Below are 13,276 nucleotides of genomic sequence, written 5' to 3' on the forward strand. Positions count from 1 at the left end.
ACATGCCTCAATGAGTTGTTTCGGGGAGTAAATGAAGCAGTACCTGAAGACCACTTGAAAGAAGATCTGAACCATAGTTACCTTTGTAAAACCATTAGCCATTGTAATTTATACATACTATTATTAATGTTATTACCACCCCAATTTCTACCCAAACATGCATGGCTTTCAGTGTTAATCTAAAGTAGAATGTGGGTTTGGGTGACTTCCCCACGCATTATCTAAATTTCAATCTAATGCTATCCACCTTTGTAAAATCATTAGCTGTTATTATTTGTATTTATTGCCACAATTTCTACCCAAAATATTGAGGTCTCCCAGAGTGAGGTGGAATGTGGTTTTAGGTGTCTTCCCATGTATTATATAAACCTCATTTTATCATTTATGCCTGTGTTTTTCTCACCCTCACTCTTCTGGACAGTAGACAGGTGTTTTCAGACTGAAAACTGTTATCTTTTCTCACCTATTTTGAGTAATGACAATCTGCTATCTGAGCAAGGGTGCCACTGACAGCCCTTTTGACTTACAGTTACAGGGTAGCCTAACCAATTGAACTACTTAATAGTTTAAGTGAATACCTTAACAAGAAAGCATTGAAATACCAGACTAATTATTGACAACATCTCTTATCTTATTTTTAATTTCTCCCCTGTCCCTTGGTTGCTGAAATTATTTGACTCAAGTTACAAATGGACTGGTCTGGAAGTAGCTTTTGCAGAATTAGATTGCAGGAGGCTTAGTTGAACTTAAGTACAAATTGTAATTTTAAAGGAAACTGAAGCAGACAAATTCTTACTGTAAAATAAAATGAATGCTACTATGATATATTTTTATTAGTAGGCCTCTGACTTAGTTTGTTTCATGTTGTTATAAAAGAATACCACACAGTGAGAAACTTAGAAACAATGAAATCTTTTTTTTTTTTTTTTTTTTTTTTTTTTGCAGATGAATATTCTTTTTTTTTTTTTTTTTTTTTTTTATTGGACGTTCATAACATTACATAGTTCTTAATACATCATATTACACGGTTGATTCACGTGGATTATGAACTCCCGCTCTTACCCCGTATACAAATTGCTGTATCACATCAGTTTCCCTTCCATTGATTGACATATTGCCTTTCTAGTTTCTGATGTATTCTGCTGTCTGTCCAATTCTCTACTATCCCCCCTCCCTTCCCCTCCCCTCCCCTCCCCTCCCCTTTTCTCTCTCTACCCCTTCTACTGTAAATCATTTCTTCCATTTGTATTATCTTGTCTTGCCCCTCCTTTCCTCTTATATGACATTTTGTATAACCCTGAGGATCGCCTTCCATTTCCATGCAATTTCCCTTCGCACTCCCTTTCCCTCCCACCTCTCATCCCTATTTAATGTAAATCTTATTCTCAAGCTCTTCGTCCCTGCCCTGTCCTTGTTTACTCCCCTTATATCAAAGGAGTCATTTGGTATTTGTTTTTTTTTTTTTTTTTTTTTTAGAGAGAGAGAGAGAGAGAGAGAGAGAGAGAGAGAATTTTTTTTTAATATTTATTTTTTAGTTCTCGGCGGACACAACATCTTCGTTGGTATGTGGTGCTGAGGATCGAACCCGGGCCGCACGCATGCCAGGCGAGCGCGCTACCGCTGAGCCACATCTCCAGACCCTGGTATTTGTTTTTTAAAGATTGACTAGCTTCACTTAGCATAATCTGCTCTAATGCCATCCATTTCCCTCCAAATTCTATGATTTTGTCGTTTCTTAATGCAGAGTCAATGAAATCTTATTTGGCTCATGGTTTCAGAGGCTGGGAGGTCCAAGGTTCTAGAGCAACATCTAGTGAGGACCTCTTGCTGTGTCATAACATGGTGGAATGTATCACATGACTGAAAGAGTACACTTGCAAGACAACTGAACTTGCTTTAATAACAGACTTGCTCTGGAAATAACTAACCCATTCCAGAGATGACACTAATGCATTCACGAGGACAGAGTCTTCATGATCTAATCACATATCAGGCCCAATTATCCAACACTGTTACACTGGGATTAAGTTTCCAACACTTGAATTTTGGAGACACATTCAAAGGACAGCAGCCCCTGTCATTAAGATTGACATTTGAGAACATAATGTTGTATCTTGTGTGGAAGAGAAAGTTATTACTCATAGTTTACTAGATTTTAGCATGTTTGCATCACAACATGGAATATGATTTCACATTTACTACTGCAGTTCCAGTACCATTATCAGACTGCATTTTCATATTGAATTACAAAAATTTTCTGCTACTTACATTTAATGAAATTTTAATAAGGTTGTGTTTTGATGTTATTATTCAAATAATGTGTTTTGAATTGCTTTCCTTTGAATATATTTGCATTAAAGAGGAAATCAATTTGATTTAGTTCTTTGAACAGTTTACCCAGGTTCTGGGTAGCTTTAAAAAGACAAAGAGGGAAATTCAGTTTCTTCTTTGCAAGTCAGTAAATTGAGAAGCACATTTACTAAGATCAGTAGAAGTAATGGCAGCAGATTGCTGATGGTTCGAGTTAATGAAATGACTCTTCCGCTATTAGAGTTGCACAATTTAAAATATACAAACTGCACATACCATGGATTGTAAGGGATTATACCTCTGTTCTTCTCTTTTCTTTTTGAGCCCTAAGGCTAATATATTAAGAATTAACAAATTTAGGGGGCTCAGCGGTAGAGTGCTCACCTAGAGCGTGTGAGGCCCTGGGTTTGATCCTCAGCACCACATGTAAAGAAAGAAAGGTATTGTGTCAATTAGAACTAAAAAATTAATAAAGAAATCTAGGAACTTCACATTATTGGGATTCTTGACCATGAATGCCCCATATTAAATAGTAATCTCTTGAACACATTTCTCTTTTTCTTTTTGAGCCCTAAGGCTAATATATTAAGAATTAACAAATTTAGGGGGCTCAGCGGTAGAGTGCTCACCTAGAGCGTGTGAGGCCCTGGGTTTGATCCTCAGCACCACATGTAAAGAAAGAAAGGTATTGTGTCAATTAGAACTAAAAAATTAATAAAGAAATCTAGGAACTTCACATTATTGGGATTCTTGACCATGAATGCCCCATATTAAATAGTAATCTCTTGAACACATTTCTCTGCTTGTAACATTTCCACTTGGCTGTTTCTGTTAAAATTGTGGTTGTGGGTCTACACTTTTTTTTTTTTTTTTAAGATATACTCATTTAAAAAAAAAATTAAAACTACTCATTTAACAAAGTTAGTTATTGGCAAAAGTTGATCCTGCTTTTGTGGATGGGTTTCTCCTGGCAGTCTAGCTAATGAAGTGTAACACCGAAAATATAAATAAAGAAACTGGGAAGAAATATTGCTTTTGAGGAAAGCCTGCCTTATAGACCTGAAAGGAAGGTAGAAAGTAATTCTATTGATCAGGAAGGTGTGAATTTGAGCAAGGAAAGGTAGAAAAACTTTAGGTCTTTTATGTGCAAATTTAATGTAGGAATAAATACTTTTGCTTGACTTCCAGGCTCACTTTCCTCTTCACTTTATTTTTCTCCAAAATTTATTCTTTGAGTTTCCTCTGTTTACAAATATACCTGAGTTTAGAACTCAGTACGGCCATAAAACATACCAAAGTATATGTGGCCTAAAAGTTGGTCGCACCCTTGCCTGCAAGTTTGGGTTCTTGCTTTCTATTTGAATGACTTGAAAAACACAGCACACAATAATACCGAAGTGGTAGCTTGGACCTAGGGACCGCAGAAGCCTCCCCTCTCCGCATGCGCAGTAGCCATGCAGCCACCTCTAAGCCCCAGCAGACACCCCGCCCCCTCCCTGGCATGGCGCTAGGGCTCCGCCGACGCTGCGCGCGCCTTCTGGGGCCCCGCCCAGGCCGCGCAGGCGCGCCTCGTTCGGACCCACAATTCCTGCCTCTTCCGCCTGTTACGGCGAGCGTTCCTCTGTCCGCTGGAGTCTGAGCTGGCGCCGGGCTCCGGTTGCTTGGTGACATGTTGCAAAAGCCAAGGAGTCGGGGTCGCTTTAGTTCCCCGGCGGAGAAAGACAGGGATTCGGGCCGCGGCGGAGACGTCCGGGCCCACAGAGGCGGCGTCTCGGAGGAGACCCCGAGCACTTCCCGTGGCCCGGCGGGCTCTCAAGAGACCCAAGGCTCTTCCTCTCAGGGCTCTCGCCGGTCCCAGGCCGCCCCCACTGTGGGGCCTCGGACCCAGAAGCAACTGGAGCTGAAGGTGGCGGAGCTGGTGCAGTTCTTGCTGATTAAGGACCAGAAGAAGATTCCTATCAAGCGGACCGACATACTGAAGCATGTCATCGGGGACTACAAGGACATCTTCCCGGACCTCCTCAAACTGGCTGCGGAGCGCCTCCAGTACGTCTTCGGGTACAAGCTAGTGGAACTTGAGCCCAAGAGTAACACCTACATCCTGATCAACACCCTGGAACCAGTGGAGGAGGATGCCGAGGTGAGAGGCGATCAGGGCACTCCCACTACGGGCCTACTGATGATTGTTTTAGGGCTCATCTTTATGAAGGGCAACACAATCAAGGAGACCGAGGTCTGGGACTTTCTGCGTCGGTTGGGGGTGTACCCCACTAAGAAGCATTTAATCTTTGGGGATCCAAAGAAACTCATTACCGAGGACTTTGTTCGACAACGTTACTTGGAGTACCGGCGCATACCCCATACGGATCCGGTAGACTACGAATTCCAGTGGGGCCCGCGAACCAACCTGGAAACCAGCAAGATGAAAGTTCTTAAGTTTGTGGCCAAAGTTCATAATCAAGACCCCAAGGACTGGCCAGCGCAGTACTGTGAGGCTTTGGCAGATGAAGAGAATAGAGCTAGACCTGAGCCTAGTGGTCCAACCCCATCCTCTTGAAATCAGGGATGGATTCAGAGAGACTCCCAGGACAAGGGTCTGTGACCCAAAGGCACAATACTGAAAGAATAAGGGAAGGGGGTTTGGAAGGAGAATGTTTCTGCAACGCTTGAATGTATGTAGCTTTAGGATGTGTTGCAAAGGTTTGTTCCTTTAGTGTTAGTACAGTTCCCAATTTTCATTTAAAACACAGAATCATTTTTGTTTGTTTTAATGTCATATTTTTGGTGTGAAAAGTTTGCTAACTTTGTAAAACTTTTGGGAAACTGTACTGTGTTCTAAAACAGTTATTTAAGAAGAAAGAACACAAGTAAATTGTTTTGATTCCCCCCACCCCCAAGGAGTTATTATCTGGTTTCTGAACTACCCTAGTTTGTAAGGAAAAATAAAAGCCTTTATAAAATTACAAGGATGTAATTGCCTATATCCTTATTACTTTAACCCAAGTGTTTTTATATTTATGTTTTTCATATATATGCATTATGCATGGTTCCAAGCAATGTACATAATGTATTTTCTGTGAATAACAATTTTTTTATATTCTTAATTATTACTTAACTCTGTTGCTGACCTTGATTTCATTGTTTTCTTTTTTTTTTGCTACCATCATTGTTTTAATAAATATTGTGATTTGAGCAGTTAACCATTATGTATTTTTAAAAGCCCATGTCTTGAGGAGATTTTATGACTCAAAACCAGCATTTTTAAAAGATTTTGCTACATATTATTGAAGTAAATAGTGTTCTGTAGAAGTTGTTGTGTGTGTGTGTGTGTGTGTGTGTGTGTGTTGGATTGTGATGTAAAATAATTTCTCATTGAGTCTCCCAAAAGTTCATAAAACAGTGGCTTGGTGATTAACCATGCCTGCTTTGGGAATTGGACTGCCTGGGTCCACCACTGTGAATTTAGGTAGGTTTTTTAGCTTGTAGACAGACCTTTTTTAACCTATAAAGTGGGCTTCTGATTTACATGTTCTGTATGCCAATGTGATTTAGTAGGTAAGGAAGTTTACATGAAGTTTCAGGCAAAGTTTCTAGTGTGGAGGATTATAGTTGTTACTTCTTAATTAAAAAAAACAAACATGATTTTTATTTTCCTGGGTCTGGAGCTGCTATTACTGGCTTAAAATTATGGTTGTATTCTTCTACTCGGATTCCAATGAATGGTTTTATGGGAAAGATGTAACCTGAAATATGGTGGATTCAGCCCATGTAAAACAGAAAGAGCAAGAAATTTACACGAAAATCTCTGCTGGGCTTTGAGAAAGCGTTGCATTACAGTACAATGAATTGATGGATCTTCAGGTCACCGACAAACTGAATGATGGCTCCTACTAACTTGTTAGCATGGTGGTTCGGGGTAGAATTTAAGCTCTCAATTTCAATTTCTTTATAAAATGGGAAAAATAATTATACTGTAGTTATATCAGTTAATGAGCCAAAAGAGAGTTAATAATCTCATTGTATTTCTCCATACCAGCTAGCCAAATGGTGTTTATATACAAAGATTCAATACATATTTTATTCAGTGAGCGAATAAGTATAATTGTTTTGAGGGAAATTTCTGCAGATTAACCATTAAATGAAGTAAATGCTTTCACTTAGGAAAACAAACAAAAATAGGTAAACATTTTTTTACCTAAACATTGTTACTTATGTCCGTGCTGACAAATGTCATCTACAAGAATCTATGGTGGATATGAGATTGGTTTGAAGAAATATGAGAGATTACTGGGGTTTATTTCATTCTGTAGAAATTAGATTTACATTTATTTCATTCATAAACTACAGTTGGTCCTTGAAGACATTTCTTCCTGGTCTGCATTTTATTTCAGTATGTAAATGACCTGCCTACTGGTCTCCTTACCTCACCAGCTATGACCTCCTTGTGTGTGTGTGTGTGTGATACTCAAGTTTTTGTGTGGCAAAAATTACCATTCACCAGCACCCAATGACAGTTTTATCTGAGGCAGTGAATGCTGGGTAATGATAACTATATCACAGTTTCCTCATGTAGATGTTAACAGTTTTATACTCAACCTGTTATTTTGTTTCAGATTACAAAATACAAACATTAGAGACAAGATCAGGCACTTATTTCTTTTTTATCTCACCCTTTCCACAGATAACAAGTCTGGATATCATGCCATTGTATGGTTTTATAATTTTACTATATATGTAAAAAAAATAGTTTTGTGGGTTTTTACAGTTTATATAAGAAACATTGTAACCTTTCACAACTTGCTCTTTCCATGCACCATTATGTTTTATCAGTTTAGTCATGTAGCTACACGTTATCATGATTCATTTTATCTGTTCTTTTATGGGGGGGGGGGAAATAATAGTTTATCTTTTCCCTAATGTTAATAAGACTGTTAGGTTCTTTCCTGTTTTTTACTATTTGCAGACACTGTACAGCGCTTCCTTAGGCCAGAAATAAGTAAAGCAATCAAGGTCATTGCCAAATGTCTTTTAAGCTCCAACATTTTATGTAGCATTTTCCTTCTTTTGTTGCCAATCACCACCATCCTGAAACCTTTATGATACTTGGCCAGTTCAGCCATTCTGGTGGGTATGTAATGATACTTGATTGTGGCATTAATTTGAATCTCTTGCTTAATTAATGATGTGAGACATCTTTTGCTCTCATTGACCGTCAGGTTTCATTATCTGTTCAATATTTTTCTATTTTTAATGATTTATTCTTCACACGTTCTGCATATTAATTCATGTATCCTATTGCAAATGCCATCTATATTTCTAGTTGTTTTTTTTTCTTTGTCATACAGATGGTGTGACTTCAAATTATTTTAAGGGCGGTATTTTTAATAGAGTGCTTTGAAAACTTCTCCCTAATCCTAGTAATTATAAAGATTTTTTAAAACATTTTTCTAATCCTAATTATTTTTTCCAAGTGTGCAAAGTTTTGATTTCCACCTGTTTTTAATCTGTTCTTATGTGAGGTAGAGATGTAAATATTTTTCCTGTATGGATAGACTAGCATCAGGTTTTCAGCATTTACCCTTTCCATACTCATTTGTAACATTGTCTCATTTATATAGGAATGCTCCAAATATAAATAAATTTATGGTCATGGCTGAATAAGTTTGGTATCTTCTTGTTCATACCTTGTTATTATAATTTTATAGCATTTATAATGTTAATTTCAAATTTTAATACTGATTTTTTTAACGTTGCTTTTATGTTGGTTGGAATCACTGTATGTTGTCAAAGCGGTGACAACAGACCTCACATATATTGCTTTTTCTTATTTCTGATTTTGAAAGGACTAATTTTTAAAGTTTTTCCAATGTGATACTTGCTATTAGGTTTTTTCCTATAATTACCTTTAACTGGGTTACTTAATTTCCTTTCTATTTCTAGCTTAGAGATATCTAGAAAAATTTATGAATGACTTAAAACTTATCATATACTCATTCATTAATATGATTAAGATTTTTTTATTTACTCAAATAGATTTTTCTAATTTCTAACTATTGTATTCCTGTCACAAATACTTATTGTTGATGATGAATTGTTTTAAATACATTTTTTTCTGTCTAAAATTTGATCGTTTTTGTATCTTTTGACATAAAGGGGATTTGACTGAAATGCTTCTACATTTTTATTATTGGGTTTTGAGTTTATGCCAAGTTCTTTAGAAATAATCTCAAACTTAACGAAAAATTGCAGACACAAATTTGAGTTCATCTAATTCTTTCTTTCTGTCTTCAAACAGTTCCGTTAGTGTTTGCTTGACGTTCATAATCTTGGCAATTGAAGTATATGGGCCTGTTTTGTTGTTTTGTAGAAATCCCTCAGCTGGAATTTGCTGTGTCTTTATCATCAAATTTGAATTATATATTTTGGCAGGAATATCACAGAAGGAATGGTATGTTACCTATTGGAAGACACAAAATTTCAAGTTATCCTTGTTATTTTGTAATTGTTCACTTTGGTTAAGGGGATTTTTCTGCCATACTTCTCTACTGTGAAATTTTAATCTTCCCTTTTATAATAAAAAAAAAATAACCTGCATGGAGATACTTTGAAATTCTGTAAATATTGGAGTCTTCATCAAAATTTTGTTTACCTATTTTGTCCATATGGACCCACATGTTATTTTCTTTTGTTTTCATTATATATACACATACTCAAATGGCCCTGATTTGGCTAGGGAGAACTCCTTAAGCTGACTTTTATATCTTAAACATACCCCTTTAGACTTGAAGGACTTTCTTACATTCTCGAAGAAAAAAATCATGCATTCCCTGTCTCAGATTGGGAGTTATCCATTTACTTCTCTTAGAAATTTTATTCCTTTTGATGGAGAATGGAATTTAGAAACAAGATTGCTAGGTTTGTTCATACCCATTGAAAGTATTTTGCCCAGCCCTCTAGGTCACAGATTAAGGGGAGACCCTTCCATCTATCATCTGTGAAAACAGAAAACTGATGTTCTGTCCAACACTACAGTGGAAATACTGTACTGTATTTCCCTTTCCATGTTTGTAGATGTCTTCAAAAGTAAGAAACTCAGTTCCTATTTTCTTTAGCATATTTACCTGTTTTATCAACTCCCTATAAATAACTAATCTGCTATCCTAGCTGTCACATCCTCCCACATATGGATGTCCTCTTCTGGGACTGTTATGTTCCCCAGGACTGCCTGTTTGCAGGACCCTCTTTATAAGGCTGGGACTCCCCTCAGGACATGCATTTTCTCCACTGTAAATAGAAACTTTTTGGTATCATAACTGCATTGGGGGAATTCCTTTAGCCATATTGTGTGAGGATTAAATATTTTGGAAGGTTTGGAAGAAAGCTACCTGTTTGCACAGGCTGTGGTCCTGGTGCTTTTTTATATGTAGATTTTTAAAATACTGGTTAGATATAATTAATAATATCTTTAACTTTTCTACTCTTCTAATTAGTTTTGGTCACTTGTATTTTTAGAAAGTGTTTGCATTATTTTCTGATTTATTAGCCTAAAGTATTTCTTAGTATTTTCCTTTGATGTAGAAATAATTCTATCACATATTTACTCATAAACATTCTCAGTATTATTTTTTGCATTATCAGAATTATTTTGCCTTCTATTTTAATAGATCCAATCTTGTACAAGTTTGATTTATTTTATGTATAATCAAGAAAACTTTCTTGTTATTGATTTGTATTGATTTCCTTTTTGATTTATTTTTTATTTTCTTTTTACTTTTTTCTGCTTGACATAAAATTGGTTCTTTTTCTTGACTAGAGATATAATGCATTGATTTTCACTTTCTAATTCATTTTAGGCAATTTATTTCCCTCTATTTGCAATTTTACTCATTACACAAGATCTAACATGGAGTTTTGTTGTTATATTAATTCTAAATATTTTCTGTTATCTGGTTTGATTTATATTAGATCCATACTTGGACAGGTGATTTAATTTTTTTTTTCAACTACTTGAATATTGAAGAACTCTTTGTTGTTTTGGCATTTGAATTTATTAAATTGCTTTGAGTGAGATAAAATGGTCCAAGTAAATCAATTTTTAAAAAATGTGATATGATCTTTTATCTAATATTTAGTCAATTTTTTATATGTTCCAAATGTTCTTTTAAAAAGTGGATATGTATTTTCAGTATTTCCATTTATGTCCAGTACCTAAGCCTTGTTGTGTTGTTTAAATATTAGATATTAAATTTAGATATTAGATATTAAATATTTAATATTATATTTTCCTGGTTAATAAATCAATTTTTGAAGAATGGTAAAAATCTCTCATGATTTTGTAAAATTCTTATGTTAGTTTTTCCTTTATATATTTTCAAGTTTTATTTATAGAGAAAAAACAGATCTAACACTGTCAGATGTTCCTGGAGACTTGCTTCTTTTAGACTCTATTTTTACCTAGTAATGCTTTTTGTCTTAAATTAGTATATCAACATATCTTCTCTAGCCTTCTTCTATTGTTTTTTGGGGGCTGGAGCACAGTGCACTTGTTTACCATTGTAGTTTGATTCTCAGCACCACATATAAATAAAAAAATAAAGATCAGCAACTAAAAAATAAAAAAAATTAAAAAGATGTATCCTAATATGTCTGTACAGCTCATTTAAATTTTTAATAAGTAATATATTAGATTTTAATTGGTAATATATTATTGCAGCAGAGAAAAAAAAATCCAGCATGAACTGAACTGAACTCTGGTTCATAGAGTTGATTGGCATTTTGAAGAAAGAATCAGGGAGTAGGGAAGAGGATGAACAGGTGAAGGTGGGCTGCAGAGTAGTCAAGACGTGAGTAATTAGAAAAAGCAGGGGGCCTGGTGCACATGAAACCCATGTGTGGTTGTTAACTGGTGCTTATAGTTAGGCTGCTGCCCTCGTAGAGAGGCTGGAAGATGGTGGATCTTTAGGTGTCGGCTGGAGCAAACTATAACGTGGCAAGCTTGAGTTTATTCAGAAAGGCACTTTAAGCGGGGGTGGTCCCATCCTACAGATGTGGCCTTGATCCTCTAGAAACATTTTTTTTTATATAGTCAATTGATTAAAAAAAAAGTCTTTTTACATACAACACCAGGATGTACTCTGACATAATCACAGAAGCATAGAGCACAACCTGCTCTAATTTAGGGCCCAGCACTCCCCCTCTCTCCCCACACCACCTGCTCCCCTCCCACATTTTTATAGGCCAAGGTTGAGGCCTAATTGAGAAGAGGGCTCAGGGGAGGCTGACAGAAATTGATCAAAGAGGTACTCTTTGGTACATTGTTATACGTAATTGTTTCCCATAGCTTTCTTAGGCTATGTTAATTTCTCTTCATGTTTTTCTGTTCCTCAGACCAGCTAATATTCAATTGCCCGTGTTTGTCGCTTTCCTGGCAATTTAAACACTCAGACCTTTTGCCCACCCAGGGACACCAATTGCAGGGTTACTGGCGACTAAAACACTCAGGGGTCACTCCATGGGAATAATTGGGCTGCGCAAAATAACCACACAAGAGACAGAAATACCTTTTTCTTTGGGGTTGCTGTGTCAGCTCCTCTGACCTTGAGGGTCCACAGAAATTGAGAGAGAGCGAGCCTGCACTTGCTGACCTCTTTTATTGAGGAGAAGCTATTCAAATGAGGCAAGGGGTCAGGTTTCAAGGGGCTGAGTCTAGCTTCTTTTTTTTTTTTTTTTTTTTTAAGAGAGAGAAAGAGAGAGAATTTTTTTAATATTTATTTTTTAGTTCTCGGCAGACACAACATCTTTGTTGGTATGTGGTGCTGAGGATCGAACCCGGGCCGCACGCATGCCAGGGAGTGTGCTACTGCTTGAGCCACATCCCCAGCCCCTGAGTCTAGCTTCTTGATGTCTGCTATCAGCAGGTTGACTGACATCTAGGTAGGTCACACCTAAGGCACAGTAAGAGAAGGGGACACACAAAAGCTATTTCCATGTGACATTCTATCCCAAACCGGACAAGGGGTAATATTACAAAGGAACAGGTGAGCATAGCTCCACCATGGGGCTGTAGGAAGGCACACCCATGCACGAAGACACAGTCACTCAAACCCTAGAAGACCTGGGCTATCTAGCAGCATGGCCAATGCAGGATGCCACACCGCTCAGCAGGGGAGTAGACTCAGTCACTTGCTAGTCGGTCTCCCATATTCACTGATTCTTGTGACTCTTCACATCAGCAGATAAACTCTTCTTATGAGTGTCTCATTTCAGTTGTACTTTTTACCTATAGAATTTCTATCAGTTTTCTTTCTATGCTCTATTGATATAACCTACTTGTTTATGTATCTTTCTCCTGATTTCCTTTGTTTTTTGCCCGTGATTTCTTCAGCATTTTGAGTATGTTTCAGATGGCCAAAATTCCCCATAATGGGGTAGGGAAGGGGGGAGCATGGGAAGAATAGAAGAACTCTAGATAGGGCAGAGGAGTGGGAGAGAAATGGAGGGGGCAGGGGGTTAGCAAGGATGGTGGAATGTGATAGACATCATTATCCAAAGTACATGTATGAAGATACAAATTGGTGTCAACATACTTTATATACAGAGATATGGAAAATTGTGCTGTATATGTGTAATAAGAATTGTAATGCATTCCACTGTCATGTATCTAAAAAAATATTTTAAAAAATAAAAATAATTTTTTTTTTAAGTTTTGATGGTCTAATATCTGAGCTTCCTTAGGGATGCTGATTGTCGATTTCTTCTTTTTCCCCATGATAGATCATAGTCATATACTTCCCTGCTTGTTTCTGCTTTTTTTTTTGTGTGTGTGTGGGGGGGGGTTGTTTGTTTTGTTTTTATATACTTTGTAATTTTTGTGTTGGGGATTTAGGTATTTTGAATATTGTAATGTTATAACCTGGACATCAGATTATCTTCACACTCTTCAGTGGACTCCTGATACTGCCTTATA

General features: G+C 36.8%; 2 protein-coding genes across 4 annotated transcripts in view; both read left to right on the forward strand.

Moving 5' to 3' along the window:
* Positions 1-13,276, forward strand: part of Entrep2 (endosomal transmembrane epsin interactor 2) — a 406,888-nt gene that overhangs the window by 287,215 nt on the left and 106,397 nt on the right. The gene's annotated exons all lie outside the window — the stretch shown is intronic.
* On the forward strand, positions 3,905-5,417 carry Nsmce3 (NSE3 component of SMC5/6 complex). Its single transcript, XM_026406974.2, has one exon. It carries the CDS (start codon positions 3,980-3,982, stop codon positions 4,865-4,867), a length of 888 nt encoding a protein of 295 aa, XP_026262759.1. The 5' UTR covers positions 3,905-3,979; the 3' UTR covers positions 4,868-5,417.

Source organism: Urocitellus parryii, chromosome 6 (assembly GCF_045843805.1).
Source record: "Urocitellus parryii isolate mUroPar1 chromosome 6, mUroPar1.hap1, whole genome shotgun sequence".
NCBI lineage: Eukaryota > Metazoa > Chordata > Mammalia > Rodentia > Sciuridae > Urocitellus > Urocitellus parryii.

Bases quoted from the DNA above. Each gene is read 5' to 3' on its own strand.
- Nsmce3 (XM_026406974.2), top strand. From the start codon at position 3,980: ATGTTGCAAAAGCCAAGGAGTCGGGGTCGCTTTAGTTCCCCGGCGGAG.